Genomic DNA, 27,017 nt, shown 5'->3' with positions numbered 1-27,017 from the left:
ACTTAGGGATACAGCCCTTAGAGAAGTGCCACTAGGAAACCTCTCACCACAAGGGCCAAGGACCAGCCTTGCATTGAAGTTGGGCATAAAATCTGACCGCTTCATGCAGTCGCCGTTCTGAATCTCTAGGCTTGTAGGATGCTATGCTACCGTCGTGCCTCAGGGACACACAGGGCAGGATGAAGCCACAGAAGCTCTCAGGGCAACAGCTGGCGAAGGACTGACGACAAACGGGTTCAGTTGCAAACTAACATAGGGATAGAAGCACTTTTGGCTGCTGAGAAGCAAAAATCACACTGAAAACCAGTAGGGTGTCTTAGGCGGGAAGTCACTCCACAGCAGAGTCTGCTCCGGAAGTGCCCAGTGTTCCTCTGCCCCAACCCTCCACAAGCAGCTAGGCACAGGTTTTGGTTTGTAGGGCTCCTAGATGTGATGTCAGAGTGGACTCAGGAACAATGCGCCAGAAGGATCTGCCAGACATCAGGCATGAACTTCTTACTGCTGGCAGTAAGCCAAGGTCCCCAGAGAAGAGGGGACTCAGGCACGTGGCCCAGCAGGCTCTGCAGCCTTCCTGGGTAGACACCACCATAGGATACTTACACTGTCTCAAAGGCTACACTGTGGATTGCGGGGACCTGAGCATCTGCATTTGGCCCAGCCACAATAACCTAGCTCGCCTCCTCTGTCAACCTGACACAGCCCTGAACCGTCTGAGGGAACCTCAATTAAAGAACTGCCTTGATAGGACTGCCCTGTAGCCACGTCTGTGAAGAACTCTCGTGGTGACTAATGTGGGAGGGGCCCAGCCTACTCTGGGCACTGCCACCCTTGAGCAGGTCCTGTGTTGTAGAAGGCTAGCTGAGCATAAGCCAGAGAGAAGGCCAGTAGCTAAAAGCCCCCTCTGGTCTCTGCTTCAGTTTCTGCTCAGATTCCTGCCTCCAGTTTCTGTGCTGACCACCCTCGATGACGGACTGTAACCCGTAAACTGAATCAAGGTCCTTCCTCCCATAGTCATGGCGTTTACTACAGCAATAGAAAGCAAACTAGAACATGCAGCAAGGCTAAGGTTCTAAGACAAAGAGGGGAGGAAGGAGGCACAATCATTTCTTGATTACCAACTATGGTCAGCCACAGAACCAGGTCTCCAGTATGATCTCCTGGTCTGAATGTGATTTCGTTTTGAGAACCAGGAAGCAGGTTCTAGGAGCTTATGCCCTTGTCTCAGGCCTCAGAGTTTGTGCTGGGGCTGACTGCTCAACATTCCAGGCCTCAGTCTCTCAGCTACACCCAAGATCCCCATCACCCATGTGCTCAGAGCTCTGCTAGAGTTCAATTCACATGGCTATGGAATAGCAGCTACTGACAGCCTGCAGTCCGGTTCATTGTCCCATATTGAGGCCTCCTTGCTGCCAGACCCCTGCAGAGAAAGGTCCCTAGACTCCAGGACAGGGCCCAAGAAATCAACTAGGGTTTCCCCTGTACCTCTCACTAGGAACTGATGTTAGCCTGGCCTAAACTAGCAGGAGGCACAGAGAGTCAGCATAGTCTTGCCCCAGAGGGAATCCCATGGTGGGAGAAGGCGCTCCTGGGAAGCCCAGAGTGACACTAAGTCCTTAGGACTGTGGAGACCACTTAAATATGAGGACCACCACTGGGGACACTGCCCTGTCTCCATTACCTGTGCATCAGGGTGTATGATGGTCAATCTTACTGTCCACCTGAATGGACTGATATAAACACCCAGGAAAAAAAGAGTCATGTGTACCTCCAGAGACTATCAGACTACAGCCATCAGATGGCTTCAGGTTTTGAGTAGTGGTGGAGAGGTGGTAGAAACTTGGAGGTGGGGCCTGGCTGGAGGAAGCGGGTCACTGAGGGAGTGTCTCTGGGACTGTATCTGCCCTGATCCCTTCCTGTATGCCTTTCCTCTGCTTCCTGTGCAGCACATGAGCAGCTCGTGCCACGTGCTCCTGCTCCCATGATGTGTTGGCTCAGGAGGGACCCAGAATCAACGAACTCAGCATGATTGACAGTGCCGTCAGAGGCTGTAAGCCTACCCAAGCCCTTCCTCCCTAAAGTTGTTTCTGGCAGACACCTGGTCTCCATGGTAACGAGAGTTAACTAATACAAGAGTCCTCAGAGTCTAGAGGCTTCCCTAGGGTCTAGGTGTCAGGAGTCAAGAGCAGGGATGGATCTGGGAGGCTTCTGAAAAGTTTTGTAAGTGTCAATGAATTCATTCAAATGGTCTGTGAAGCTGGAGACCTGACATGGTCCTAGGATATACACCATACAGAGTAAAAGGGGGGAGGGGCACTTATAGGGAAAGACAAAGAAACCATCAGTACTTCAGCCGTGGGAGGAGACCAGGATGCACCAGGCCTGAAGGGCACCAATGGGGCACGGAAGAGTACAATCATGCTCAAGCCCAAAGCTGCAAAGCCGCCTGTCCACCCGGTCTGCACAGGGCTGGGCTAAAAAGCAGGATCCTGGGATGAAAGCCAGCCTACACGAATCTGGAGAAAAAGAGATGCTGGTGGCCCAGGAAACAGTAAGAGGGAAGCCACTTCCCATGGGCTGGGGATGCAGATCAACTGCTGAAGGGCTAACCTAGCAGGCACAAAGGCCTTGGATCAGCCTCCAACACTACATAAAACAGGGCTTGGTGGAGCACGCCAGGAACCCCACCACTCAGGAAGTGGGGCCGGAGGAGCCTCAACTACACATGGAGGTCAAGGCCAACTTGGGCTATAAGCAATCCTACCTTTAAGAAAACAGAATCCGTACAGCTTTCCCACACCCGACCTTCTAGGGTTGGCACTAACGTACGCACACACCCCTGCGTCTCTGAGGTAGGCAATGTCCTGCAAACGTACTTCTCGGGAGAGGCTGTGCACCTAGTCAGTCAGCCCCCTGCTCGGTGCCAGGCACTCTTTGGAGACAGATGCACCCCCCCCCACGCACCCCCCTCCCCCACTGCTGGCGTGCTGTGCTGTTAATGTCTCTCCCAATCAGCAGATTCAGAGATCAGGACCAGTGGAAGACAGGCCGAGTGCCCCTATCTGGGACGATTGGAAGCACAAGTACTTACAACTGCTGAGTTTTTCTGAGTGGCAGGATTCTTTTTAAATAGACTTTATCAGTTAAGTATCACTAATCCAGAATCCAAAACCTGAATTTTTTTTTATTTGATACTGAGAACATTTTAAGTTTCAAAACTAGGGTTTGGGACTAAGGCTTCACAGGCCACGTAGGCTTGAAGTAATCTTACCTCACAACAGGTTTCTTGGTAACCTTTAATTATGGATTGTTTCATGCCACACATGTGCAGTGTGAACCAACCATCTACCTACCCTCAGTAGTTTAACTCCTGTCTCACAAGCACTGTTTGCAGATGTCACAACCTTCTTCTGGCAGCAGGGGGCGCTTTCTCCCCATCAGGCCCATGTTGCAACCACGGAGATGGTACCAGCCAGAACCAGCCAGACTTTCTGCTCAAAGTGACTTTACTTCAGTGACATTTACCACCAGAGCAAAATGCCACTCCCCCCTCCCCAGAAGGGGAAAGGGCAGGCAAATAATTGTACAGTCACTAAACACAGTTACTGGAATCAGCTGAAGGCTATCGTGTGGGGGTACTGCAGCGATCCTCCTAACCACAGGAGGGAGTGAGCAAGCCTGCAGCGCTGAACAAGTGTATGGCCCACACATTCAGCAGATTACGTGGCAGTAAACATTCTAAGTGCCAGGTGAATGTAGGACAGACTCTGGCCCACCCTGGGGACAAGCCATGGGGACATCACTTGCTATTCCCCAGCTTTTTTAAGGTGGGTGTCAATAGGTCTGTGAATGCAAACAGCTATGCTGGACCTCCTACTTGTCCGGGTTTTTTTCCTGTTTGGTTGGTTAGTTTTGAGGTTGTTTGTTGTTTTGTTTTGTTTTGTTTTGGAGAAGGTCTTACTAGGAAGCCCTGACTGAGGTGGCTTGAAACTTGTTATACGTGGAGACCAACTTGGTCTCAAACTACCTCCCTCTGCCACCAGAGTGCTGGGATTAAAGGCGTGCAGCATCATACACAGCCTTCTGAGCATCTAAGATCAGCACACAAAGACCTGCCCCTGACTCAGCTCAGCCTGCTGGAGACAGTGAGTCCGAGGCTCGACCCCATCTGCCCACTGGCTCATCCTCATCTCTACATCTCTGTCTCCCGTAACTGGAAGAGCCAGGGTGGCTCTGAGGATGAATTGAGATAGTGGGGTGACCACTAATTAATCCAAGCAACCATGAGCTCAGACTCACAGACTGAACTCAGACTGGCTACCCGGGGAGGGGGCGGGGCGGGGCAGAGATGGCTCAGAGACACATTTTACACGCTCTGCATTCTGACATTTACATCCACATTAAAAATCCTTGGGTTTTATATAAAGGTATTATGACTAAATTGTGTCCCCTCAAAAGATATGCTGAAGTCCTTCCTGACTGTGCTGCTGCAGAATGTATGTATGTATGTATGTATGTATGTATGTATTTATTTATTTGGTCAATGCAAAGATAACTATGCAAGAGGTCCTGAAGAAGCGCCTCATACTGAGGCACTATAGGCTCTGAACCCAGTACATCCGGTGTCCCTAAAGATGACAGTGTGACCCAGCAGTGGACTGGAGTAGTGCAAGGAACGGCCACTATCACTGGAACACCCCAGAGCTGGAGGAAATGGAAAAGGGGGCCCTCCGGACGAGACGCCTGAGGGAAGAGACCTGGCCTCACCAGCACCTTGAGGCCAGGCTTCTGGTCTCACAAATTATAAGACACTAACTTCCTGTCATTCCAAGGGACCCATTTTTGTTCAGCCAGTCCTAGGGAAATAACATGTAAGGATCTGCCCCTCTCTCATCTCTTGGCTTATTGACGCAGAGCCTCATATAGCCCAGGCCAGCCTCAAACTCACCAATTAGCCAGAGGGCTAGTTTTGAACTCTCATCTTCCCATTTCCTCTTGTCCAGTGCTGGGGACACAGGCGTTCTCCACCACTCTGAGGTGAAGGCTTATGCTTCCCTTTAAACAGTGGAATGCTTGACGCCATCAGCCTACCTTGTGCCAACTGGGCCAGATTAGGTGTTCTGGGCCAGATAAGGGTTGTCCCCACCACCCCCTGCTGCCACTCTGACTCCACCAGGGAGTACGTCTTTGGCCATCTGCTGTCATACCTTCGCAGTTTTTCTTACCCAGAAGCACTTCTCTAACCATCTCTGTCAGAAGACGAAGCTGCCAGGTGCCAGTTCAGGAAGGAGCAGAGATCCATCTCAGACAGGTGGCCAGGGGGGCTGACATTCAAACCACAGCTTCTTCTAAGCCTCCCCGGGGACCTCTAAGTCTCCCCACCCAGCTCTGCTCTCTCCTGATGGCACACCCAGACAGCCTCTGGGAGACAGCAGTCACATGTTACAAAAAGGACTCCATTCCACACCTCTCAACAAAGCGCCTGAGATCCCGTAACACACAGTTAGGAGGCATAAAATGAGGCTGAGTGTCCTTCAAATCCCTCAGAAGGCCTGAGTATCTATGTTTTTTTTTTTTTTTTTAAATTTTGGATGCACATAACCCAAGGTCCAAACACAGAATTTCATTAGTAAGTGTTCCATGAATAAATTACCATATCTGGGTCACATTACTGTGCCACAATGTATGTAGCCTTGAGACAGCCAACACACAGCTGTGTCACACAGTCTCTGGGCCTGTGGCTGGCCCTGTGACCCTCCCCTCCTGTAAGACTGGCTTGAGGTGGCAGGCTCACCTTGGGGGGCTTCAGGCTCTTCCCTCGATGCCTCTTGGAGCGCAGCAGGCGTTCTCTCTCCTGCAAAGAAATGCAGCCACCAGTGACCACTTGCAACCAGGCCCCCATCACACAGGACCACACAGTTAAAACAAGGAGGTTCAGTGCGCCAACCTGCCTGCTTAGCTCTCTATCGGTATGACCTAGTTCACACTGCAGGCACCCAACTGAGAGCCTAGTAACAAGACACTCGTTCAGGTCCTTGTCACCCACCCTGATGGACCATCTCATCACAGAAAAACCTCGATTTTTTTTTTTTTTTTTTTTTTTGGTTTTTCAAGACAGGGTTTCTCTGTGTAGCCCTGGCTGTCCTGGAACTCACTCTGTAGACCAGGCTGGCCTCGAACTCAGAAATTCGCCTGCCTCTGCCAAAACCTGGATTCTTTTTTGGGTTGAGGCTGCCAAGCCCAAGCGGTGTGGCCTCACAGTGGTTCTGCTGGCCTTGGCAGGGTCTACCTGCAATAGCAGCAGCTGGATGCTTACAGCTTTGAGCTAGACAGAGCCAGGATGGAATCCCCCACAGCCCTTGTACTGGCTGGGTGACTTAATTTTCTCCAGTTGTTTCTTTCTTGCTGTGTGGGGCTAGGAGCTTCCTGCAGCATTGCTTGGTTGGGGTCTACTGCAGACAGGGGTGGCAGTGCTGGGGACCCAGATGGACCCAGGGCCTCTCCCTTTCAGCACACTCTCCTTTTCCTCCAGCAGGACAAAGCTGGGCCTGGATCTGACCAGATCCTGGCAGACTGGTCATTCTGTTCCCCAGCCCCGCTTTGGCTTGTTATTTTCCTTTTCACTCATTGTCTCTTTATTGAGTGTGTCTTGTCATCCTTGGCTACATTATGTCATCTAGGTAATGAAGCCAAGATGGCTGGCTATGTGGGAAAGGCAGGGGGAGAGAGGGGAGGGTAGAGGACGGGCACCGCTTCTCATGCAACCCGCTGAGGATGTGATCATGGCTTCCCGCCCTTCAGAGTCCTGTGGATGGAACCATCATGCCCACGCAGGTCTCGTGAGCAAGCAGAGCCCACTCCGCTTCTGCGCTCACTGCAGATGTGCCTGACTGCACTGCCGGGCGCTATCTTTGGAATAAGACACCCCTCTCTACTGCAGGTTCGTTTCCCCTCTCCTTTCAACATAACCACCCCTGAGCAGCTATGAAGCCCTCATGACAGTCTCAGCTGGTCCTTCCAACTCTGATCTGATGATAAAGCTCAGATTTTCAGGCTCAAACTCCCGGTATGCAATAGCTAAATTAAAAAATGAATCCAAGTTAATAATAACTCAAAGGCCCCTCAGAACAGATCCAGGCTGCCTCTTCACCAGGGCAAGCCAAGAGCCCACTGAAAAGCGAGTTGCCATGGAGACTGTTCCCAGGTAGCACTGATCTCATTTCAACCAAGCTCAGGCTGCTTCCTGGAGATCACAGGGGACCTAGCGTCAGAAGCTGGGCTGTCAGGTCCCACTCCTGTCCTGATGCCCACTCTTGACTCCGCCTCCTGTGGTGTCATCTTAGCCAAGAGTGACAACGTACCAGAGAGAGGTCATCGATGACATGCTGCTGTTCCAGCACCTGCAGCCTCAGGAACTCTATCTCCTGCTCGTCCCTGGTCAGACTGAGGTCATTCAGGGACGTGTGTCGCTTTAGCGAGGCCTGAGCAGACAGCTTTTCTTTCTGCAGCCAGAAGGAGAGAGGGTGCTTCGGTGTGCTACAGCGTGAAAGACAGCACTGCTGTGGGGCTCAGGGGTGGGGGTGACAGATGCCTGGTCCCAAGATGGGGAATACACAGCTGAAGGCCGAAGCCGAGCCAGGGGTGTGGTCAGTGATGCTCACAGGAATGGCTGGTGGGGCTGGGGCAGGGGCTAATCTGAATGAAAAGCCAGAAGGCAAGATAGGCAGGGAGGCAACTCCTCACCACAGACTGCCCACACTAGTACCTGGGCCCCAGTCTTCTAAGCTGTGAAATGGGCACTCTAATCAATGGACCTGAAAGTATCTTACAAACCCCCCAGAGCACAAACACCAGTCATCCTATGCAGAGGGAAAACCTGCCCCCATGTACAGCCCTTTCAGCAGTAACTGTCTCCGGGGAAGCCCGTAAAGCATGAGCCAGTCATGGGCTATAATCCATCCAGTGGATAAGCCTGCCCTACTGATTCTGCCCTGTCCTCCTCTGGGACAATGAGGGGATGAGGCAGCAGGGATGCACATGTGGAGATATGGAGGGGAGCAAGACCAGCCGGCACTGAGCCCACGTCTGAGGTGTCAAGGGGTGGGCAGAGATCATGGACCACAGAGTCTAGCCAGGCGGGAATCGGGCCTCACCATCTCCACGTTCTCCCTCGTGAGGCTCTTGAGCTTCTCCTCCATCCTCTGGATGCTGTGCAGCAGCTCCTCGTTCTTTTTGTTCATGCGTTTGTTCTTCTCCACCAGCGGCTTCAGCTGCACCTCCGTCTCCCGAGAGCGCTTCAGCTGCAGCAGGCACAGACACGGGTCAGGAGGCTGCACAGCCCCACGGGTGGCCAAGCCCCACCGCGGAGGCCAGCAGAGATTCTCAACATGGGCCCTCTTCAGAAGCATGGCCCCCAGAGGTCAATCCAGCCAGCCACCTAGTCTTTCCCGGCCCCTCTTCAGCGAGCCATAGGACAACACCCTGCAGACAAGAGCCCTGGCCTCAGTCCCGGGCATGGAGGTGAGTCTAGGCCTACGACCTGGAGGGATTCACCACAACTCCAAGCAAACACTCTTGGCAAAGGTGGGGTGTCTTTCCGGGCTGCTATTCGTTCAGCCTCTGGAAAACCCTTTGTGCCTCTCTTGTCCGTTTGGTCTTCACCTTAGCTCCCAACAGCTTTGAGTCAGGAAAGCTTTGTGGTTAGATCTAACTTCTAGAACAATCCATGGTTCTAATCTGTGGTGTGGGGGCCAGCTCAGTGGGAGAGAGACTAGTGAGAGGTCACAGTGGCTACTGGGGAGAAGGGGCAGGGTCCTCCGTGGCTAAAAGTAGCCGCTCCTTTTCCTTGTAAGCACAGTAATTGCAACTGCAGGCTCGGTCGCTGTCCAGCTGCACAGCCACGGTCAAGTTTGTAGCTTGTCTCCTCATCTACAGAACTGAAGTAGCAGCCTCATCTGCTTCAGACTCACGATGAGCAACCACAAAAGTGGCCGCCATGTCACCAAGCCCTCACCATGAACCTGGCCTAGCTCTGAGCCCCATGTCACCAAGCCCTCACCATGAACCTGACCTAGCTCTGAGCCCCTCAGCTCACTCACTAAGACCCCCATCTGCTCAGGAGGGCCATGGCCACTCTGCTGTACACCAGAATGTGAGCAGAGAGGTGGCCCTGTGGTCGCTGAGGGCACAGTCACAGTCCTGGAACCAAGACTCCAGCAGAGAGGCTGACCCCAGCACCCAGCCTCAATCCCTGTGAAAACTGGACACTCAGACCCTGTCTGTCACATACCAAAGGCACCGTATGACCTCCCACCCAGAAGAGGATAACTATAGACCCTCTAAAGTAAAGACAGGCATGGGGCTTCTTGCATTATTTATTACAGTAAAGAAGCCAGGAGCAGCCTGAACGGCCATCAGGAAGGGTGGCCATCAAGGCTATGACACTACCATACCATAAGGGAATGGCTACACTGGTAAATCTACACGCACCTTGCAGAGCACTAATCCCACTTTGCAAGTGGGAAGTCAACCCTTTGGGTGTGGATTTGTTTACTAAAGTGAAATGTGTAACCAACCACCCAGGTCAGGAGCCACTGCACCGTGGGGAATTCAGATGCCGACCACCTCACTCTTTCTACCTGAGACTTGTTCAGGCAGCCTACAGGTTTTGCTACAGTAAATTGCCACGTGGCTCATGAGTATTTATTTAGCTCATGAATATTTAAGCAAGAAGTAGAAACATAATGGGGATACAGTCTGATCATAGCTGTCCAGGGTATGCCTTCCCGTACACTAGGAAGAACGTCATTTTGTTTCTGCTAAACCTGTGAAGATACATTTCCCTTCACAGCCAAGGTTAGAAAGAGCAACAAGGTCATGAGGCTTCTTCCAAAAGCTTTGTGCATTAACGATGGAAAACTAGCAAAGCTGGGGCCGGCAGGCTGGCTCAGCAGGTAAAGGTGCTTGCTGCCAAGTCTGATGACCTAACTCCCATTACCAAACCCACACACTGGACGTAGAGAGCCAACTTCCCAAAGTTGATTTCTGCCATCTACAAGTGTACTATGACACACGGAAGAAAGGAAGGGAGGGAGGGAGGGAGGGAGGGAGGGAGGGAGGGAGGGAGGGAGGTGGGGAGGGAGGGAGGGAGGGAGGGAGGGAGGGAGGGAGGAAGGAAGGAAGGAAGGAAGGAAGGAAGGAAGGAAGGAAGGAAGGAAGAAAGATGGAAGAAAAGAGGGAGGGAGAGAGAGAAGTTATAAAAATAAAATTAGTTTAGCTATTTTGATAACAAAAATAAGCATATTCTTGCAAATACTAGTTTTACAAAAGATTTGTTTTAAACTAGTCTGTGTTCATTACGCACACATACAGAGAGAGGGAGAGAGAGAGAGACGAGAGAGAGAGAGAGAGAGGGAGAGAGGGGGGGGGGAATCTGAAGCAGGATGCCAGGTAACTCAGGCTAGCCTCACAACGTTAGCTCAGGCTGGCCTCACAACCTGAGAAAAGCTGAAGTACAACCTGAAGCTTCTGACCTTCCTACCTTCACCCCTCAGGTGCTGGGATTAAAGGCTGGAATTACATGCAGTTTATGGGGTGCTGGGTATGGAATCGAGGGCTTCCTGCATGCCAGGCAAAGACTCTAGCAACTAAACTACCAGCATGCATGCTCATCCTTTTTAAAAATAGAAATATATCAACTTTTATGCCAAGTAAATAAAGGAAAAATAGAGCTATTCATAACCACACTACCTAAAAGAACAGCTTTCCAAATCCAAAACAACTACAAAGCCTGCTCTGTACGCTGCTTCCACCCTGCGACTCAAGGGTGAGGAGTCTCCCTGTTGGCGACAGCTGCTCCTCGTCACTGTGCAGCATCGGTCTGGAAACCCCCACAGACCCTGTGCAGGAGGCTTTGGTACTGAATGCCTGTGTTTGTTGTTACTTTCTGTTGATGTAAATAGTGGGAAACCCTGCAGAGATTCCAGCACCCTCTTCCCCCACTGTTTTCTAAGGATGGATCCCTCCACAGACAATAAGCGGAGAGATTTCTTCCATGAGTGTCACACACACACGCACACACACACACCACACACACACACACACACACACACACACACACACACAGAGAGAACGGAATAGAAAGTAAAGAGACCCAGGGGCCCCTCTGCATCCACTCCTGGACCTAGTCCGTTCCTCGTGTCCAGACTCCACATGTTTTGGGTGGTTACCAGTTCGTTCCTCTCGTCAGCCAGCAGGGTGTTCCTGTCCTCTAGCTTCCGAATCACTGAATTCAGTTCAGCAATTTTCAGTTGAAATCGCCTCACATCTCGCTCATCCATATGTTGATCCTAAAAATAAAAAAACTTTGAAGAAGCTCAAATGATTCCACGGAGCCTCTGAAGACCCGGTGAAGACACAACGGGGACGGCCCCGTCTAGAGGACCATGTGCTCGACATGGAGGCAGACGGACAGGCATACCTGTCCCATCCTCCCGGGGACACTTCATCTCAACCTGCCTGAGACTGAAAACCTCGGTGTGATTCAAACACCAGCCCAGGAGGATTGAAGTTGAAGTTCCCACCCATGCTGCAAACTTATGAGAACCCACTGGATGCCATTGTGGTTTCTAGAATATGCTAGTACATTCCTCCACAGCAGGCTGTCTTGTTCAACTCTGAAACATCAGCACCTCATGCACACTCAGCACAGAGCATTCATGACACCCGATGAAGCAAAGAGGAAGAAAGGGAGAGAGGGCAGGCTTGCTTCAACTGCCTGTTTTTGCTAAGGGCCTGGTAGTTGCCACTTCCAGCACACACACACACACACACACACACACACACACACACACACACACACACGCCCTGCCACTTTGGGGAAACCCTGCTGGTCTCCGGGCCTCTGACTTTGCCACTCTCCGTCTTGCCCAGGGACCTCCTTTTTGCAAAGCATCAGCTGTGGACCCTGCTCTCTGTACCTCCATATAATTTTTTGCAACTCCAGCCACAGCCGGCTCAGCCAGCCAGTTCTCCACAAATATCTTCTCAGTGCTGAGTGCTGAGCCTGGCACACACTGAATATCAGTAACTCCCTCCTTCCCTCCTTCCCTCTCCCCCTTCCTTCCTCTCTGCCTCATCGGATATCATGAATATCCTGGTGTGAAGGATCCAGAGAGGAGGGGAGTGTGAGAGAGTAGGAAAGACCAGCAGCGGGAAGATGTAGCTAAGAGGTCTTCTTTCTGGCTAGCAGGGGACACCATCCCTCACCTGGCCACCCATAAGCTCCGCCATGTCACCAATGCCAGGAGGAAGCTCCCTCTTTGGGCTGCTGTGGTGGCGTTCTGCCTCCTTGACCTGGACCAGCTGCTCATCCAGAGCCTCCTTCTGTAACAGCAGCCGCTGGGTCTGCCCGGTTTGCACACCAAGCTCCTTCTCCAGGGCCAGGATCACCCGCTCCTTCCCTTTGATCTCGTCCATCTGGTACAGGGAAAACAAAAAGGGCCATCAGGTGTGGGCTCAGGATCAGAGGGGTGTCCCTGTCAGACTCTGGATTAATGCTGAGGCTGGGTCCACTGAACTGGGAGTGGGGTAGCCTGAGTGTGCAGCACAGAACCTCTAATCTCACAAACACTGAAGACATAGCCCTAGGTCTGAGGATCTACAGTTATGGGCACTTCTCACCGCAACTCAGCGTCCTAAGGCTCCCCTAACCCGACAGCTCCCTATCAGCCCCAAACAGTCCAGCCCACCCTGCTTCCTCCCAGATGCATTTCTTCCAGAGGTAACTGTTCCTGCTGTCTACTCACTGTCTCCTACCTGCAACTGATGCAGAAATGTAGATTGGTCCCCAATCCTAAGTGCCCTCTGAATCCGAGTCTCAGAACTACTGGACACCTAAACTCTGCTTGGCCTCTAGTAGACCCCTTCTCCAGGTGTGGGGAGCCCTCTCTTTGGGTACAGAGGGATACTTAACCCTTGCTTTCTCCAGTCCAGTCAAATCCAGCCTTCCCTGGGACAGCACACCAAACAGGGGACAGAGCTTAGCCTGGCAGGCCAGATAGAGCAGGGAACCACACTGAAAGAGGTTTGCAGAGGAACCCCAGACCATCCTTCAACATACTCATGGGAAACCAACCATTAGGGAAGTATTTCTGTGAGGACACGGTCCTGGTTAGAGTGTCACCCAGAATCTACACCTTCTCTAGGATCTCTGGATGTGTTGTTGTTGGTGGTTGTTTTTGTTTGTTTGTTTGATTGATTTGTTTTGTTGTTTTTTTTTTTTTAACAAAGACAGCTGTCACACAGCCATGGAACAAAGAACTATGGGCAACCCAAGAACTAGGGAAGATGGAAAGGACCCTCCTCCAGAGCCTTCAAACCACATGGTCCTGGTAACACCTCAGGTTTGGCATCCTAAGGCTCGCTCTGGAACTAAGAGCACTTAGTGAGCTCACAGCCCCAGCCCCAGGAGACCAAGAAGGCTTTAAAGCTTTCGGGTCCAATCGTTGGGGAGTTTCCTCTTGACCACAGATAGAACCTGGGTTCTTACTAGCAGGTCATCAGCCTGTGACCACCAGCAGAATCCTGTGGAATAGACCTGGTCCATCCATGACCCACAAACCCAATCTCAGAGAGAGAGGCAAGTGTGCCCTGATTGGCAGAACACTGGTGGCTCCTCCCAGCCCTCTCCTCCTCCTCACACTGCAAGCCTGGTTCTGGAAGGCAGAGCCAAGGATGTGCAAGGCAGTGGAAATCACAGTTGGGCAGCAACCTACCTCTGTCTTTTGAAGCTCTGTGGGCTCCACTGCTCTACAAAGTTTGGAAGATTCAAAAGTCAGAGACAGAAGCCACTACTACTACAGCCATTATCACTGTCACCCTCGGCACCTCTCACAGGTGAACAGTGTCCCCCAAATGCTATGCTAGCCTGCTGAGTCAGAGCATGGCTTTCCTTGGCTATCGGATCTGTGCAGATACAATGATAGACATGAAAATGACACCCACAGGTTAGGATGGGCACCAAATACAAGGACTGGTGTCTTTAAGACAAGGCAGGGCAGAGATATGGGGAGATGTAGGGGTGAAGGCAGAGATTCGATGGAGTCAGCCACACTCCAAGGAGCTTCAAGAACAGGTAGCTGCCACCAGAACCTGGAAGAGATGAGGGCCTTCCCCAGAGCCTACAGAGGGAGCCTGATACTGACGCTGCCTTGATTTTGGACTCCTATTCCCCAAAATAGTGATAAATGCCACCATGAAGACAGAGAAGAGTCTGGGTGACAAGGGGGCTTGGGGTCTGGTCTATGTGGGGTTCTCAGGCAGCTTGCCTTACAGAGGGGACCCAGAGCATGAGGTCTTCTTCAGAGGGAGCCTGGCATGGGAGCTAAAAAGAGTAGTCATGACAGGACTGGAGATGGGCAAAGGACATGAAGGAGCCAGCACAAAGGCCCTGAGCCCATTCGTTAGGTGACTCTCTCGCTGGGGCAAGAGGTAGGTGCCACCATTGTCAGTTGGTGAGGGTCCCTGCTCTTTGCCTCCTGAGATCTTCCAGGTGCTCAGCTCAAGGAATGAGTCAAGGAGAATGGTGACTTCCGTGTCTTTCACTAGACTGAGTTAGCCCAGTCCAGCGGCATTCAACATCCCTCCAGCTTCCGCCTGGAGACCAAATGTCATTGGGTTTCCTTTCCCACAGCCATCCCATCCCCCTAGTCTGGCAGTGATGTTAACTAAAGGTGGAGAGGGGGGTCACAAGGACAAGGGAAGCCCTGGTCCTGGGCCTTACTGGTCCCTATATCCAGCTATACAAAAAGCCACTCTGGTTTTCTAATAAGCAGAACCAGTCAATATCTGCATCTGCATAGCTTTCTGCTGGCCCCCAGACCCTGCAAACAAACAAGCCAAAGTCTATATGTCTGCACTTGGTGGGTCAGTGGGAAGCGCTCTCCCAGCAAAGTGTCTGGCTTCCTGGGGTGAGGAAATGACTACCCTTGATGTGAATCAACAATGTGGAGCCAAGGCATGGAGATTGAAGCATGGGTGATTTTCCCTATATCTTCTCCTCTTCCTGGGCCATGGGAGACAGGCCTTGGGTAACTACCTATTCTGCAGGTTCAGGTTTTCCATCCAATAGGCTGCTGCAGAGTTCAGACAGGAACAGCTACAAGCTGTCCTGCCCTTTACCAAACCTGTTCCTCCCTGGCCGAGCTCTGCTGGTGATGACAGAGACTCGTCCCTTCCTCCTTTGCCGGATGCTTTAGATTCTTGATTGGTTCAGGACCAGTCCAGAAGACAGCAGAGTGCTACATCCATTTGTCAAACACCCTGCTGTGTGTGCATTTCCTTCTCTGTATCACTTAACCTCTTGCTGAGTGCAGGAGTCCACAAGGCTTCGGGCACTGGGCTCAGTCTGCACGGGGTGGGTGGTGCAGTTGTACAGAGAGCGACAGACCTTGGGAGAGAGTCCCTGCATGGTGCAGTTCTGTATAGCTAACTACCACATGATCTCAGTCACCCCAGAACTGGCCAAGTTTTGCTCAGGCATCAACAATCACTGTACAGGCCGGTCACTGCCTTGGATAACTTTGAATTGATGCACCCACATTTCATTTCATTCCTCACAGACCCACCCTGCAGGCAGCTTCTGCTCTGTCCTCCATGCCACCCTCCTCTATCCCCTTTTCCTGCATGGTAGAGATACAGTCGCACCATAGGGAGGCTTTACCCTCAGGTTTGGGTTGACTTCTTTCTCCTGGCACATGGCTAGAGTCCGCCCAAACTCTTTTTTTTTTTTTTAAAGATTTATTTATTATTATATGTAAGTACACTGTAGCTGTCTTCAGACACACCAGAAGAGGGAGTCAGATCTTGTTACGGATGGTTATGAGCCACCATGTGGTTGCTGGGATTTGAACTCTGGACCTTCGGAAGAGCAGTCGGGTGCTCTTACCCACTGAGCCATCTCACCAGCCCCCCTAAACTCTTGTACACACCAGACATGCATTCCTTTAACTGAATATGCCATTATTCACATTATTATTATTATTATTATTATTATTATTATTATTTATACTTGCATAGCAATTCTTCTTTGTCCTTCAGGGAAAGTGGGCCTTAGTGCTGAAGGCCTGACCTCCCTGTAGGCACTTTTTTTTTTAAATGGGGTTGGTTTCTCTGTGCTCAGGGAACTACAGATGTCTTCTGTTTACTTCTGCCTTCTCCCTCCTACTTGTCACACCTGAACTTCTATGACCCTTTCTTCTTACCGCCCTCGAGCATAAATTTTCTGGTACCTCAACTCCTTTCTTCAATCAGCTTTCAGCTGAGCCTTTGTTTCTTTGTTGTTTGTCCTGGATCGAAGTCTCATGCCCCAGTAAGATGGAAAGATTTCTGGGAGTGTGAATCTGCTCGTGGCCCAGGTTCCACCCATCCCTGGGTCAGACATCTTCTTCTCTGTGTTGAGCACACTGCGGTGCCTCATTTAAGCAATCCCTGAAGGTTTAAACTAAGGGCTACAGATAAACCTAAGCGTATCTTCCTGGGCATCCTCCCCTTTCCTGCCTGAACAGCTTTCCTTCCAGCTGAGTTCCCATTCTTTGGGAAGTGTGTTGCTCATCCTTTCCAGAAAGCAATGTGGCTGGGTCTGGGCTCCCACACCAGCAGGCTTGTTCTCATTGCTTTGCTTTACAATGCTCCCATCTGTGGGACACGGGGTTTCCAGTGATGTCTTGGGACTACTGGTCTTTTTAACCGAGCCACTCCGGTGACTGTAGGAGGTGTCTTGGCTATAAACACGTCCTAGTAGAAACAATTCCGCACTGTCCCAGTGTTGTTTACTGAAACGACATCCTTTCCCTACTGCACCAGGAGACAGCCTGCCCCTAAGTCAAGTGATCCCATATCTAGAGGTCTCTTCCTAGACCCTCCTGTTTCTACTTGGGGATAGGATGCTTGTCTAGCAAGCAGGAAGCTACACACACACACACACACACACACACACACACACACACAGGTACACATGCTCGAACAAACACACACATCCTCCATCCCAACTCCTTTAAGGGTTTAGTGACTAACCTAGACTCTGTTTGCCAATATCCGAGCTGCACAGCGAAACCCTCCAAACACAAACACCATCTTCATCTGTCTGCCCCGTCTACTCCCAAAAGTTCATCACAGCTGGGCTTGACCACTTACATCTCCACATGGGAGGTCAGGGACAGTCACTGAACCCTCCCTGAATATCCAACCACTCCTCCTAGTGGCAGGCAATTCTGCCCTTACAGAACTTGGTTTTAGGGCCTCGGGGAGGAGATAGAACACACAGGCATGGGGGTGTTATTGAGAATGTCTCCATCTGCACAGGCATGGAGAAGCCACCACCCATGCTGGGTACAAACCCCCTGGTGCAGCTGTATTATGGCTACCCACACTCTTGCCACGACCCAAACTTATTGGTTCCCTCGATGAACTCTGGGAAATCAAACTGATCTGTCTGTCACTGGGAATATAAGGACAGGGTAAAACAACGCTTAGTCATGCCCACACCCCTCCACACCGCCCCCCATGCTCACACACACACACACACTCACACACACACACACACACACACACACACCTACCTCAGAGGGAAGTCAGCTTGGCTTCTAGCTTTCCCTTCCTGGGCATTCTCATCAATGCATATGGTTTACGTACTTGGCTCTCCCTTAACCCTTCTAGCCTGGCAGAACTCCTGAACAACTTGCCTGACAATTGTTCCTGGAGCCTTTTTTTCCTGCTTCTTAAAATTAAAAGTCTCCTCCCTTCCAGCGGTTCACTTCTAGTGCGGTTCACTTCTAGTACCCAGAAACGAAAGTTATTTTGTGTCTACTTTGTATCAGAGCTTGGACAAATGCGTTTGTTAGTTCTGAGAAGTCATGAGATTGATGACCTTGAAGGAGAGGCCGAGGCCACTGTGTGCCTCCCTTTTGCCATCCTGTGCCAACTGTTTGAGGACATGGCTCTGAGGATGTCATCTTGGAAGCACAGACTGTGACTTGTCAGACACAGAACCCAGTGATACCTTGGCTTTCTCATTTGAGAACCACCATTGCCCAGTCTGTGCTAAGAAACAGACTGGAGGAACTGGGACAGACCCTGGACTCTGCAGCATCTCAGCATCATTTGCATATAATTAGGCTCCCCTTCACCCCATCTTTAGAACTTACTGCTTCCAGATCTTCTGTATACTGTCCCCTGGCTAGTGAAATGCTGAACAGAAGAGCTGAACAGAAGGGTCACTCTGGCTTGACCCTGAACTTGAGTGGGAAACCTTAACTGAATCATCATTATGACAAACATTGTTAGCAGACTTCCAAAAGAACAATTTATCAGACTAGAGCAACTCCATTTTAAGCCAGACATGCTAAGAGTCTGCCAGGAAGCTGAATTTTAAAATGTTTTGAATGCGTCGACAAAAATGGCCACGTGAGTTTTAATCCTTTATTACACTGTCAGGTTGACGTCTGCACAGGCTGCGCGTGTGGTGGCCTCTATGAGTGGATCTCTGTGAGTTTGAGGCCAGCTTGGTCTACTTATCACGCTCCAGGCCAGGCAAGGCTACACAGTGAGACCATCTCAAAACACCATAGATAGATAGATAGATAGATAAGATAGATAGATAGATAGATAGATAGATAGACAGACAGACAGACAGGGATGGATGGATGGATAGTTGGGTGGGTGGGTGGGTAGATGGATAGTTGGTTGGATGGAGGATAGATGGATGGATTGATAGATAAATAGATAGATAGAATAAAATTCTCTAGTTTTAAATCAGTAAATACTAGATCTTTACATTTTCATAGTTAACTTACCCTGGCTCATGATTTATTAGAGCCCTGGTCATAGAGCCCTGGTCTTTCTTGGTTAATATTTAGTTAGCATTCTTATAACTAAGTTCTTAAGAGAGAGTGCTCCCTCCCTAGTTCTTCCCAAGTCACTGCTTTGGAATCTGGCTGGCGATGGAATCCTAAGGGCTTTGAGGGCCTTTCTACTTCCTGGATGCATTGCATCTGTGTGAGCTAATCCTGTTCTTGATGGGATTAAAATCACTCAGGAAACTCACCTCTGGATGTCTCCAGGGGTTTAATTAAAGTAGGACTCCCTGCCCGCCTTTGTGTTGAGCAGCAGTGACCCCATGGTGGAGACCCTGGGCTGAGTAAACACAAGTCAGTTGAGCTCTAGTTTTCATTTCTCCTTGTTTCCACGGACTGTGAATGCAGTGTGCGCAGCTGCTTCCTGCTCCTGCCACCCACCAGGCCTTTCTCACCAGGATGGACTGCACCCTCAAATTGGGAGACAGGATGAGTCCTTCCTTTCTCAAGAGGCTTCTGGTCAGGTGTTGGATCACAGCCCCCAGCCTCGCAGCTGATGCAATAAGGATTCATTAGTTCCTCCGTAAGTGTAAGACATTCCTGTGAAGGCGCCAGACCTAGGCTCTTCTTAAGTGTGGAAGTGCCGCGAGCTACAGGCTCAACAACCTGCACAGCTATGGGACATTCTATCCTACAGTGTTGATCTTGATGGGCTAGCTGCCACTTCCTCTAACTACACCTTGACTATTGATCTACACTCCCCAAGGTGTCTTCAGTGTCAGCATCCCTTTCCCCCATGACTTACCCCCCCATCCCCACCCGTGACTTAAAGCCTCTGTCCCCTTCATACATACTGTGAACACTGTATCAACTTTAATTTTAATTCATTACTGAATTACTGAACTTGATTTCTTTATTGGTTTTTATCTTCAGCAGTTCTTGGTCTTTATGGTTTTCCTTGCTCTACTTTCTGGGAGGTGAAATTTTAATATTTATTACTATTATTATCGTTGTGTGTTTATATGACAATTGTATTTGCGTATGGGAAGCCATGTGCCGTGGTATGATGTCATCAGTTCTCGCCTCCCACCTCCCGCCAAGGGTTCCTCGAGATCTCAGTTCATCAGGCTGACACAGCAAGTGATTTACCCACTGAGCCACCTTGCCAGGCCCCTTCCTGGGAAGTCAATTGCCTGTTTGTCTCCTGACAAGGCAGCTCAAAAGATGGTTGAGTCCCAGTATTTCTTTCATCTACGGCATGCTTTGCTCTGTGGACTGACGCAGTTAGTGCTGAGAACCCTCACAGTTTGAAGCGCAGATGACTTTTGATTAAAGTGCTAGATGTCACCTCCCAAAGAGCAACACTGTGGGCTGCCTGGGTAGGTCTGTGTACCCAGAGAGGTTCTTCTCCAACTCCAGCCAGCGGTCTGCCTCTTCCTCCTCCTTGTCTTTGAAATATTTATTATACATTTTTTTAGGCTTTCCTATCAAACCCTTCACTGTTAAGTGCTGCTCCTGCCTATGGTCAGTTATGACCTCTTGACGTAGTTCCTTCACATCTGTGTCACCAGGCTGGCCACACTCGGGGTCAGTGTGCTCATGGTACATCATCTTGTTTCTTTACGTTGCACCTAACTCAGCCCTCAGCCTTCGAAGTGGCTCTCCTAAAAATCACCCCTTCCTGCAGGCTGAGATTCTAAGCTAGCTGAGGTGGTAGTACGCTGTGCCACCCTGCTGCAGGCTGACCAGGGCCTTGAGGGGCACACAGCTGTTCAACACAGTCCCGTATGCGTACAGAGCCCTGTCTCCTGTGTCTACTAGGACTGTGGAAGGTGACATTATGCCCTGCAAGCCCCCACTGACCTTCCACATCCCTTCAGTGACTAAGAAGAATATTACCAGTCTATGGCCATACCACGCTGAAGGTCTGGGCTCAGAGGCTAAGCAGGGTTGGACCTGGTTAAGTACTTGGATGGGAGAAGAGTATACCAGGGTGAGCTGACCCAGTCTGAGCCCTGCTTCTTCCTGTCACCGCTGAGATAGCTCAAAGTTCCACTCACCTCTTAATCAAAACCTCCACTTGCTTACACTAAGAACCCAGGCTAGGGCTGGTGGTCATTGGTACTGGGAAGGGCTCCTTCCATCAGGAATGGAGGTCAAATCAACTTAACAGCTCTCACTCCACTCCCACTTTTTAAATAAAATTAAATTTTTTTATTTATTTTTTTATTTCCCTTTTTATTTATTTATTTGCTTACTTGGCACTTTACATTTCCCCCGAATGGTGCAGCCCTGGGTCTCACCCAAATGTAAGACCCACTCCAGTTCAAGTGAATAAAGGGGCTGTATCTCCTGCCTTTCCTCTACAGCCTAGGTCCGCTCTTACAGCACCTCAGCCCTGCCCCCCCTCCCGCCGCCCCCATCCACAAGTCCTACATAGAGACAAGGAAACTACTTCTCTCGCTTTACAAATCTTCCCAGAACCCCACCCTAGGAGAAACCTGCTATTCTAAACCTACTACCATCCCGGGAACAGCCAGGACTTTGCGGTCGCCCCTGTATCTCCAATCTTGCCTGCCTGGAGCACATAGCCCCCCTGTGCTTGAAGGAAGGGGTGCTGTGGGGAGAGAGTTCACGTACCAGTCTGCGGATGTCACGTTCGCACTCCCGCTTGATGCGGTGCACCTCATCCTGGTGCGCCTGGTACGCAGCGCGCAGGTCGGCGGCTTTGGCCTTGTCTGCCTGCATGCAGTTACTGAGTGCCTCTTCCGCCTGTTTGCGCGCAGCCTTCAGCTCCAGGATCTCCTGCTGCAGCCGCTGGCGCTCGCCATCAAAGGTCCTGCGCGCCTCCTCGCGCGCGTCGGCCAGCAATGCAGTCTTGACTTTGTCTGCGGCGCCATCGCGCAGCACATTCAGCGTGGCCTGCAGCCGCTGCAGCTCACCTTCCTTGATCTTGGCGGTCCGCGCTGCCTCCTGCTCGTGCTGCCGGATGAGCGCCTCGCGCAGCGCCTGCAGTTCCTTCGTCTTCTCCTCGTGCAGCTTGGCCTTGAGTTCCGAGATGTAGGCGGTGTGGCGACGCTGCTCCTGCTCGCGCTCCAGCTTGGCCTCCTGCAGACGCTCCCGCAGCTTCCCCACCTGCAGCCAGAACAGTGGCCAGAGTTAGGGTCGGATCCCTCAGGTGTAGCTGCTCTTCCTGTCTCCACCCTCTAGTTCCCCTGCAGGCCACACCCACAGCTCCATCCCAACCTCATCCCCATCTCCCTTCCCACAGTACTTTATGATTTTCTCTGGAGAGACAAACCTTGAGGACGTTTCGGTTCTGAACTGTAAGAGAAAGGACAAGAAACTAAAGAGAGAACAGAGGCCAAGGAAGATTCTAAACAGTTTAGCTTTTTTTTTTTTTTTTTTTTTAGTGCCCCTGGGCAGGGAACTTGAGTCAGTGATGGCAGGCACCACTATTACCTTGTGCCAGAGGGTCTGGCAGCCCAGTATGGAATTGGATGCAAAATAGCTGCCCTGAGGCAGATGCATGAGACTAGTATCTCCTGACATCACATGCAATCACAGAAACAACAGGTGGACGGCATCGATCACCTCACCTGGAGCTGGAACTGGCACTCTCCTGGTGAACTTAGCGCCAGGGCATCAAGACTCAAACAGTCCATAGACTTAAGGACAGCACCGTCCAAATGCAAGGAACACTGCAGCTGAGTCGGGTCCTGCTCCAGCCTACCTGCCTCAGACAACTCTGGTGCTATGGTCTCACTGTAAATCTGTCAAGGTTTAGAATTGTCTCCGAGATGGCGAGGAACGCATCTAGATAGGACTGAGAGCGTTTCCAGGGAGAAATGTGGGAAGAAGGCTTTCTTGTCCTGGAGAGGACCTGGGAGCTGGGGACCTGCTCACACGCAGCAGAGAAGGGAAGTGCTCTCAGAGGTTCAGTCTGTTTGTTCTGTTGCCATGGCTCCTTTCATGGCTCTGGCCCATTATATTTGGGGAACATATAGGTCTGCTGTAGTTTTACAAGGGTTCATAGCTAAGAGATTGCCTTGAGTCTCACAGAGAGACTTTGAACACGGACTTTTAAACAGTGTTGGAAGTCTTAAGGTTTTGGAGACCACAGATATAGGCTGAACACATTTTGCATCGTGGATGAGCTGGGGCGGTGGGGTCGGTCTAGGATGGAATGCTATGGTTTAAAGGGCGGCTGTCTCCATGCCATACTGACACAGGGTAGACTTCACCATCAACTTGACTATGTTTTAGGCTCACCCTGGAGATGAGGATTTTGGGAGTTGCCTGTAAGGATATCTCTAGAGAGGATTACCTAAGGAGGAAGGACCCACCCTGCAGCTGGAGGGCACCCTTCTATGGACTGGAGGCTCAGACGGAATAAGATGGAAGAGAGGACTCCAGCTAGTCTCCAGCAAGCCTCCTTTTTCTGCTTCCCTGACATGAACCTTTAGTTCTGCTCGGCCACACCTCCCCGGCCATGATGGATGAGTCCTTTGAAAAGGTGGGTCAGAATAAACATGTCCTCCATAAAGCTCTCTACCCCTAGGCTATTGATATCAGAATCTTTTTTGTCCCAACAGCAAGAGGAGTAACTAACACAACAGAGCGTCAGCCCTGAGGCTTTGTGAAGGACCTGGATCACCCTGCAGCTGTCTCACTAGAAGTAGGTACTTCCCTCACACAAGAAAGTTTGTTACTGAGCCAGTGCAAAGCCTGTAACTGGGCCTTAGTAGAACTGGAAGTGGTGTTGTGATTGGCAGAAATTATTAATACCACATTTGCATGCCACTCCCTGCCATGCCCCACAACCGGGCTATACCCCTCACTTTTTGACCCAGGGGTGCACCCCCTCCTGTGCTGCTCCCTGGTGTTGTAAGAGATTCTCCTGAGATGTCATGTCTTCTGTGAGCTTCACCGTGGGTAAGACAGGCTAAGCTGGTAAGGGAGGTAGCAGAGGTGGTGACTGCTGCTGCCTTGGTGGTAGGGACAGCACCATCCTCATGAAGCCAGTACAGTCACAGAAAGTGACTGGGCAAAGACTGCCTGGAGCCCAGACAGGAGACAGCTCAGGATAGTGGAAGCACAAAGAAAGCACTGTAAAAGACAAGACAGCACCAACACAGCAGCAGAAGGCATCGACAGGCTTCCTAAGCCAAAGGCCAGAGGCTGCAGTTCCTAGGGACTGAGTCCCAAGAGCTAAGGGTCCCCACATCCAAGGTCTAAGAGTTGTAAGAGCAGCAACTGCAAGAGCCCAGGATCCTGACACACAAGACCTGGAAATAAGACTCCCACCCCACCCACCAAGGCCAACCAATCCCTTATGGCTGGGGTCAAAGTCTGACTCACTTCTGCAGACCAAGGCTGGTTCCTGCCTCGGGATGAATAAATAGTATAGTATGGACTAGTTGCTGCAAGACTGAATAAATCACTGTCTGGCTACAGAACCTGCATGGCCTTCCCTCCACCATCACTGCTCCCCATATGACTTCAGACTTTGGACCTTTTCAGGTTTCTACCCTGCCAGCCAGACACTCATCCCACCATGCCCCCAACTAACACTCATGTTGCTCATGGGGGCAGTTGAAAACTTGATGCAATGCAAATCTGTTTACTTCCTCTCCAGTCAGAGAAATCCTTAGGATCAGCTCTAAGGTCTTCACAGGCCCAGCTTGCCCTGCAGGTGCTGAGACCTCCCCCACTCCACCCCACCCCTCCCTGCACCAGTTGAGGGGAGGGGCCTCTTCTGAGTCACCTCATGCAAATCAGGTGTCCCAGCTCACAGCAGGCTGCATACAGTACTCAGGATAAGCCCCTCAGTGAATGAATGGTGTCTTAGTTAGGGTTTTACTGCTGTGAAAAGACACCATGACCAGGGAAAGTCTTATAAACAACAACATTTAATTGGGGCTGGCTTACAGGTTCAGAGGTTCAGTGCATTACCATCAAGGTGGGAGCATGGCAGCATCCAGGCAGGTATGGTGCAAGAGGAGCTGAGAGTTCTACGTCTTCATCCAAAGGCTGCTAGTGGAAGACTGACTTAGGGTGAGAGTATTAAGCCCACACCCACAGTGACACACCTACTACAGCCAGGTCACACCTATTCCAACAAGGCCACAACTCCAAATGGTGCCACTCCCTGGTCCAAGAATAGACAAACCATCACAAATGTTGAGAGGAACATTTGCCTCATGTTCCTTCTTCAACCAAAGACTTTTATGCCTGTCCTCTGCTAACATAAGGACACCATCAACATGACCTTGCTGGTGAGTATGATATCAAGTTCAATGACACCTAAATGAAATCGTGCAATTCACATTTATGCGTTTCCTGCTGGCCTGGGGGCTGCTCTACTGAGTTCTCTGAGAGCAGACTTGTCTCAGTGACTAAACAGGCAAAGCCCTATGCAGACCACAGGGGGTGATGAGGAGGGGACAGCAGCCTGAAGATGGCAAGGCAAATATCCCAAGTCCCAGAGCTGAGAGGCAGCCTGGGTAGTCGGAGACTCCCGAAGCTGATCTTTGTTACTTTATGAGTTCTTTTCCCTTCCCTTTATCCCCCTGGCTTCACCCCACATCACTAGATAGGAGAGAAAGAAGGGTAGGAGAGAGAGAGAGAGAGAGAGAGAGAGAGAGAGAGAGATCTAATTTCTTTTATTGTTTGTTTTTGTTTTGTTTTATTTTGTTTTGTTGTTTTGGTTTTTTTGGGGTTTTTTTTTTTTTTCGAGACAGGGTTTCTCTGTGTAGCCCCGGCTGTCCTAGAATTCGCTCTGTAGACCAAGTTGGCCTCGAACTCAGAAATCTGCCTGCCTCTGCCTCCCAAGTGCTAGGATTAAATGTGTGTGCCACTACTGCCCGGCTCTGAATCTAATTTCTTTCTTCTTGTTTCTTCTTTGACTGTAGCTGGTCTTTGCTCCTTTGAGCAACCTTTTACTCCTCTGGTTTCACCCCCTATCACTAGATAGGAGGAGAGAGTGAGATCTGAATAATTTTTTTCTTCTTGCTTTTCCTTTGAGTACCACTACTAACAAACCACAACCAACAACTACCCACCCAACTATCCAACTATTGGGGCTCTAGCATTTATATACCCTCAGAAAAATTCCCAGAATCCCAAAGTCACACAATTGCAGAAACTATTTGCAGCTGGGCAAAACCATGCCTCTGTTAGAGCACAAGACAAATCATAATCAACTGCTGCAAAGCAGCCCCATAGCTCCATACCTGGGATTAAGACAAAAACATAGTCTTAAAATAGTCTGAGGTTTTGGGGTTTTTTTTTTTTTTTTTTTTTAAGAAATCAAAATTGTAGCTGGAGAGTGGTTAAGAGCACTGACTGCTCTTTCAGAGATCCTGAGTTCAATTCCCAGCAACCACGTGGTGGCTCACAACCACCTGTAACGAGATCTGATGCCCTCTTCTGGTGTGTCTAAAGACAGCTACAGTGTACTTATGTATAATAATAAATAAATCTTTGGGCCGGAGCAAGCAGGTCTGACCAGAGTGAGGAGAGGTCCTAAAATTCAGTTCCCAACAACCACATGAAGGCTGAAGGCTCACAACCATCTACATCTACAGTGTACTCATATAAATAAATAAATAAATCTTTAAAATTTTAAAATAATAGAAACCAACATTCCAGAGTTCTCACTACAGACCCCCACAAGTCTGTCTTCCACAGTATAGCACCTGCTAGACCAGGGCTAACCTGGTATGGAGGCTCAGTTATGTCTCACAAAACAAACAAGCTAAAGTCCTAAATACTAGAGTCTTAGGACGGCATTAGATTGTAAGAGTACCTGTAATGAGCAGATTAGTGTAAAATGAGGACATTCTATTGGGTCCAAATACTATCTGTGATGGTTAGGATTAACTACCAACAGGTAGACGTTAGAATCGCCTGGAAGATGGGCCTCTGGGCATGACTTGAGGGGATTATCTTAATTACATTGAGTGATATGTGAAGATCCTTCTGTAGTGGGGAGCACCCTGTCCAGGGTGTGCAAGGCTGCACAGCAATGGAGAATGCATAGCTATGAAGAAAGCAAGCTGAACACTGGCTCATACTAACTGCTCTCAGCTTCCGACTGTGAAGGTCATGTGACCAGCTCCCCCAGAATCCATCTGCAGCTGTGACTTCCCAGCTCTGAGGGATCTC

General features: G+C 50.4%; 1 protein-coding gene across 20 annotated transcripts in view; it reads right to left on the bottom strand.

Annotated features, from left to right (window-relative positions):
* Jakmip1 (janus kinase and microtubule interacting protein 1) overlaps window positions 1–27,017 on the bottom strand; it is a 124,763-nt gene that overhangs the window by 37,505 nt on the left and 60,241 nt on the right. For all 20 annotated transcript variants that reach the window (XM_006504174.4, XM_011240790.3, XM_030254879.1 and 17 more), the window contains 6 exons: window positions 21,489–21,983; window positions 12,265–12,474; window positions 11,226–11,345; window positions 8,151–8,297; window positions 7,359–7,499; window positions 5,792–5,851 (listed from right to left, as the gene is read on the bottom strand). In XM_006504174.4, coding sequence (XP_006504237.1) covers window positions 5,792–5,851; window positions 7,359–7,499; window positions 8,151–8,297; window positions 11,226–11,345; window positions 12,265–12,474; window positions 21,489–21,983 — 1,173 coding nt within the window. The remainder of the gene's footprint in view (window positions 1–5,791; window positions 5,852–7,358; window positions 7,500–8,150; window positions 8,298–11,225; window positions 11,346–12,264; window positions 12,475–21,488; window positions 21,984–27,017) is intronic.

This window comes from Mus musculus, chromosome 5 (assembly GCF_000001635.26).
Source record: "Mus musculus strain C57BL/6J chromosome 5, GRCm38.p6 C57BL/6J".
In the NCBI taxonomy this organism is placed as follows: Eukaryota; Metazoa; Chordata; class Mammalia; order Rodentia; family Muridae; genus Mus; species Mus musculus.
The sequence above is the reverse complement of the archived record's forward strand: the minus strand, read 5'-3'. Positions and strand labels throughout refer to the sequence as shown.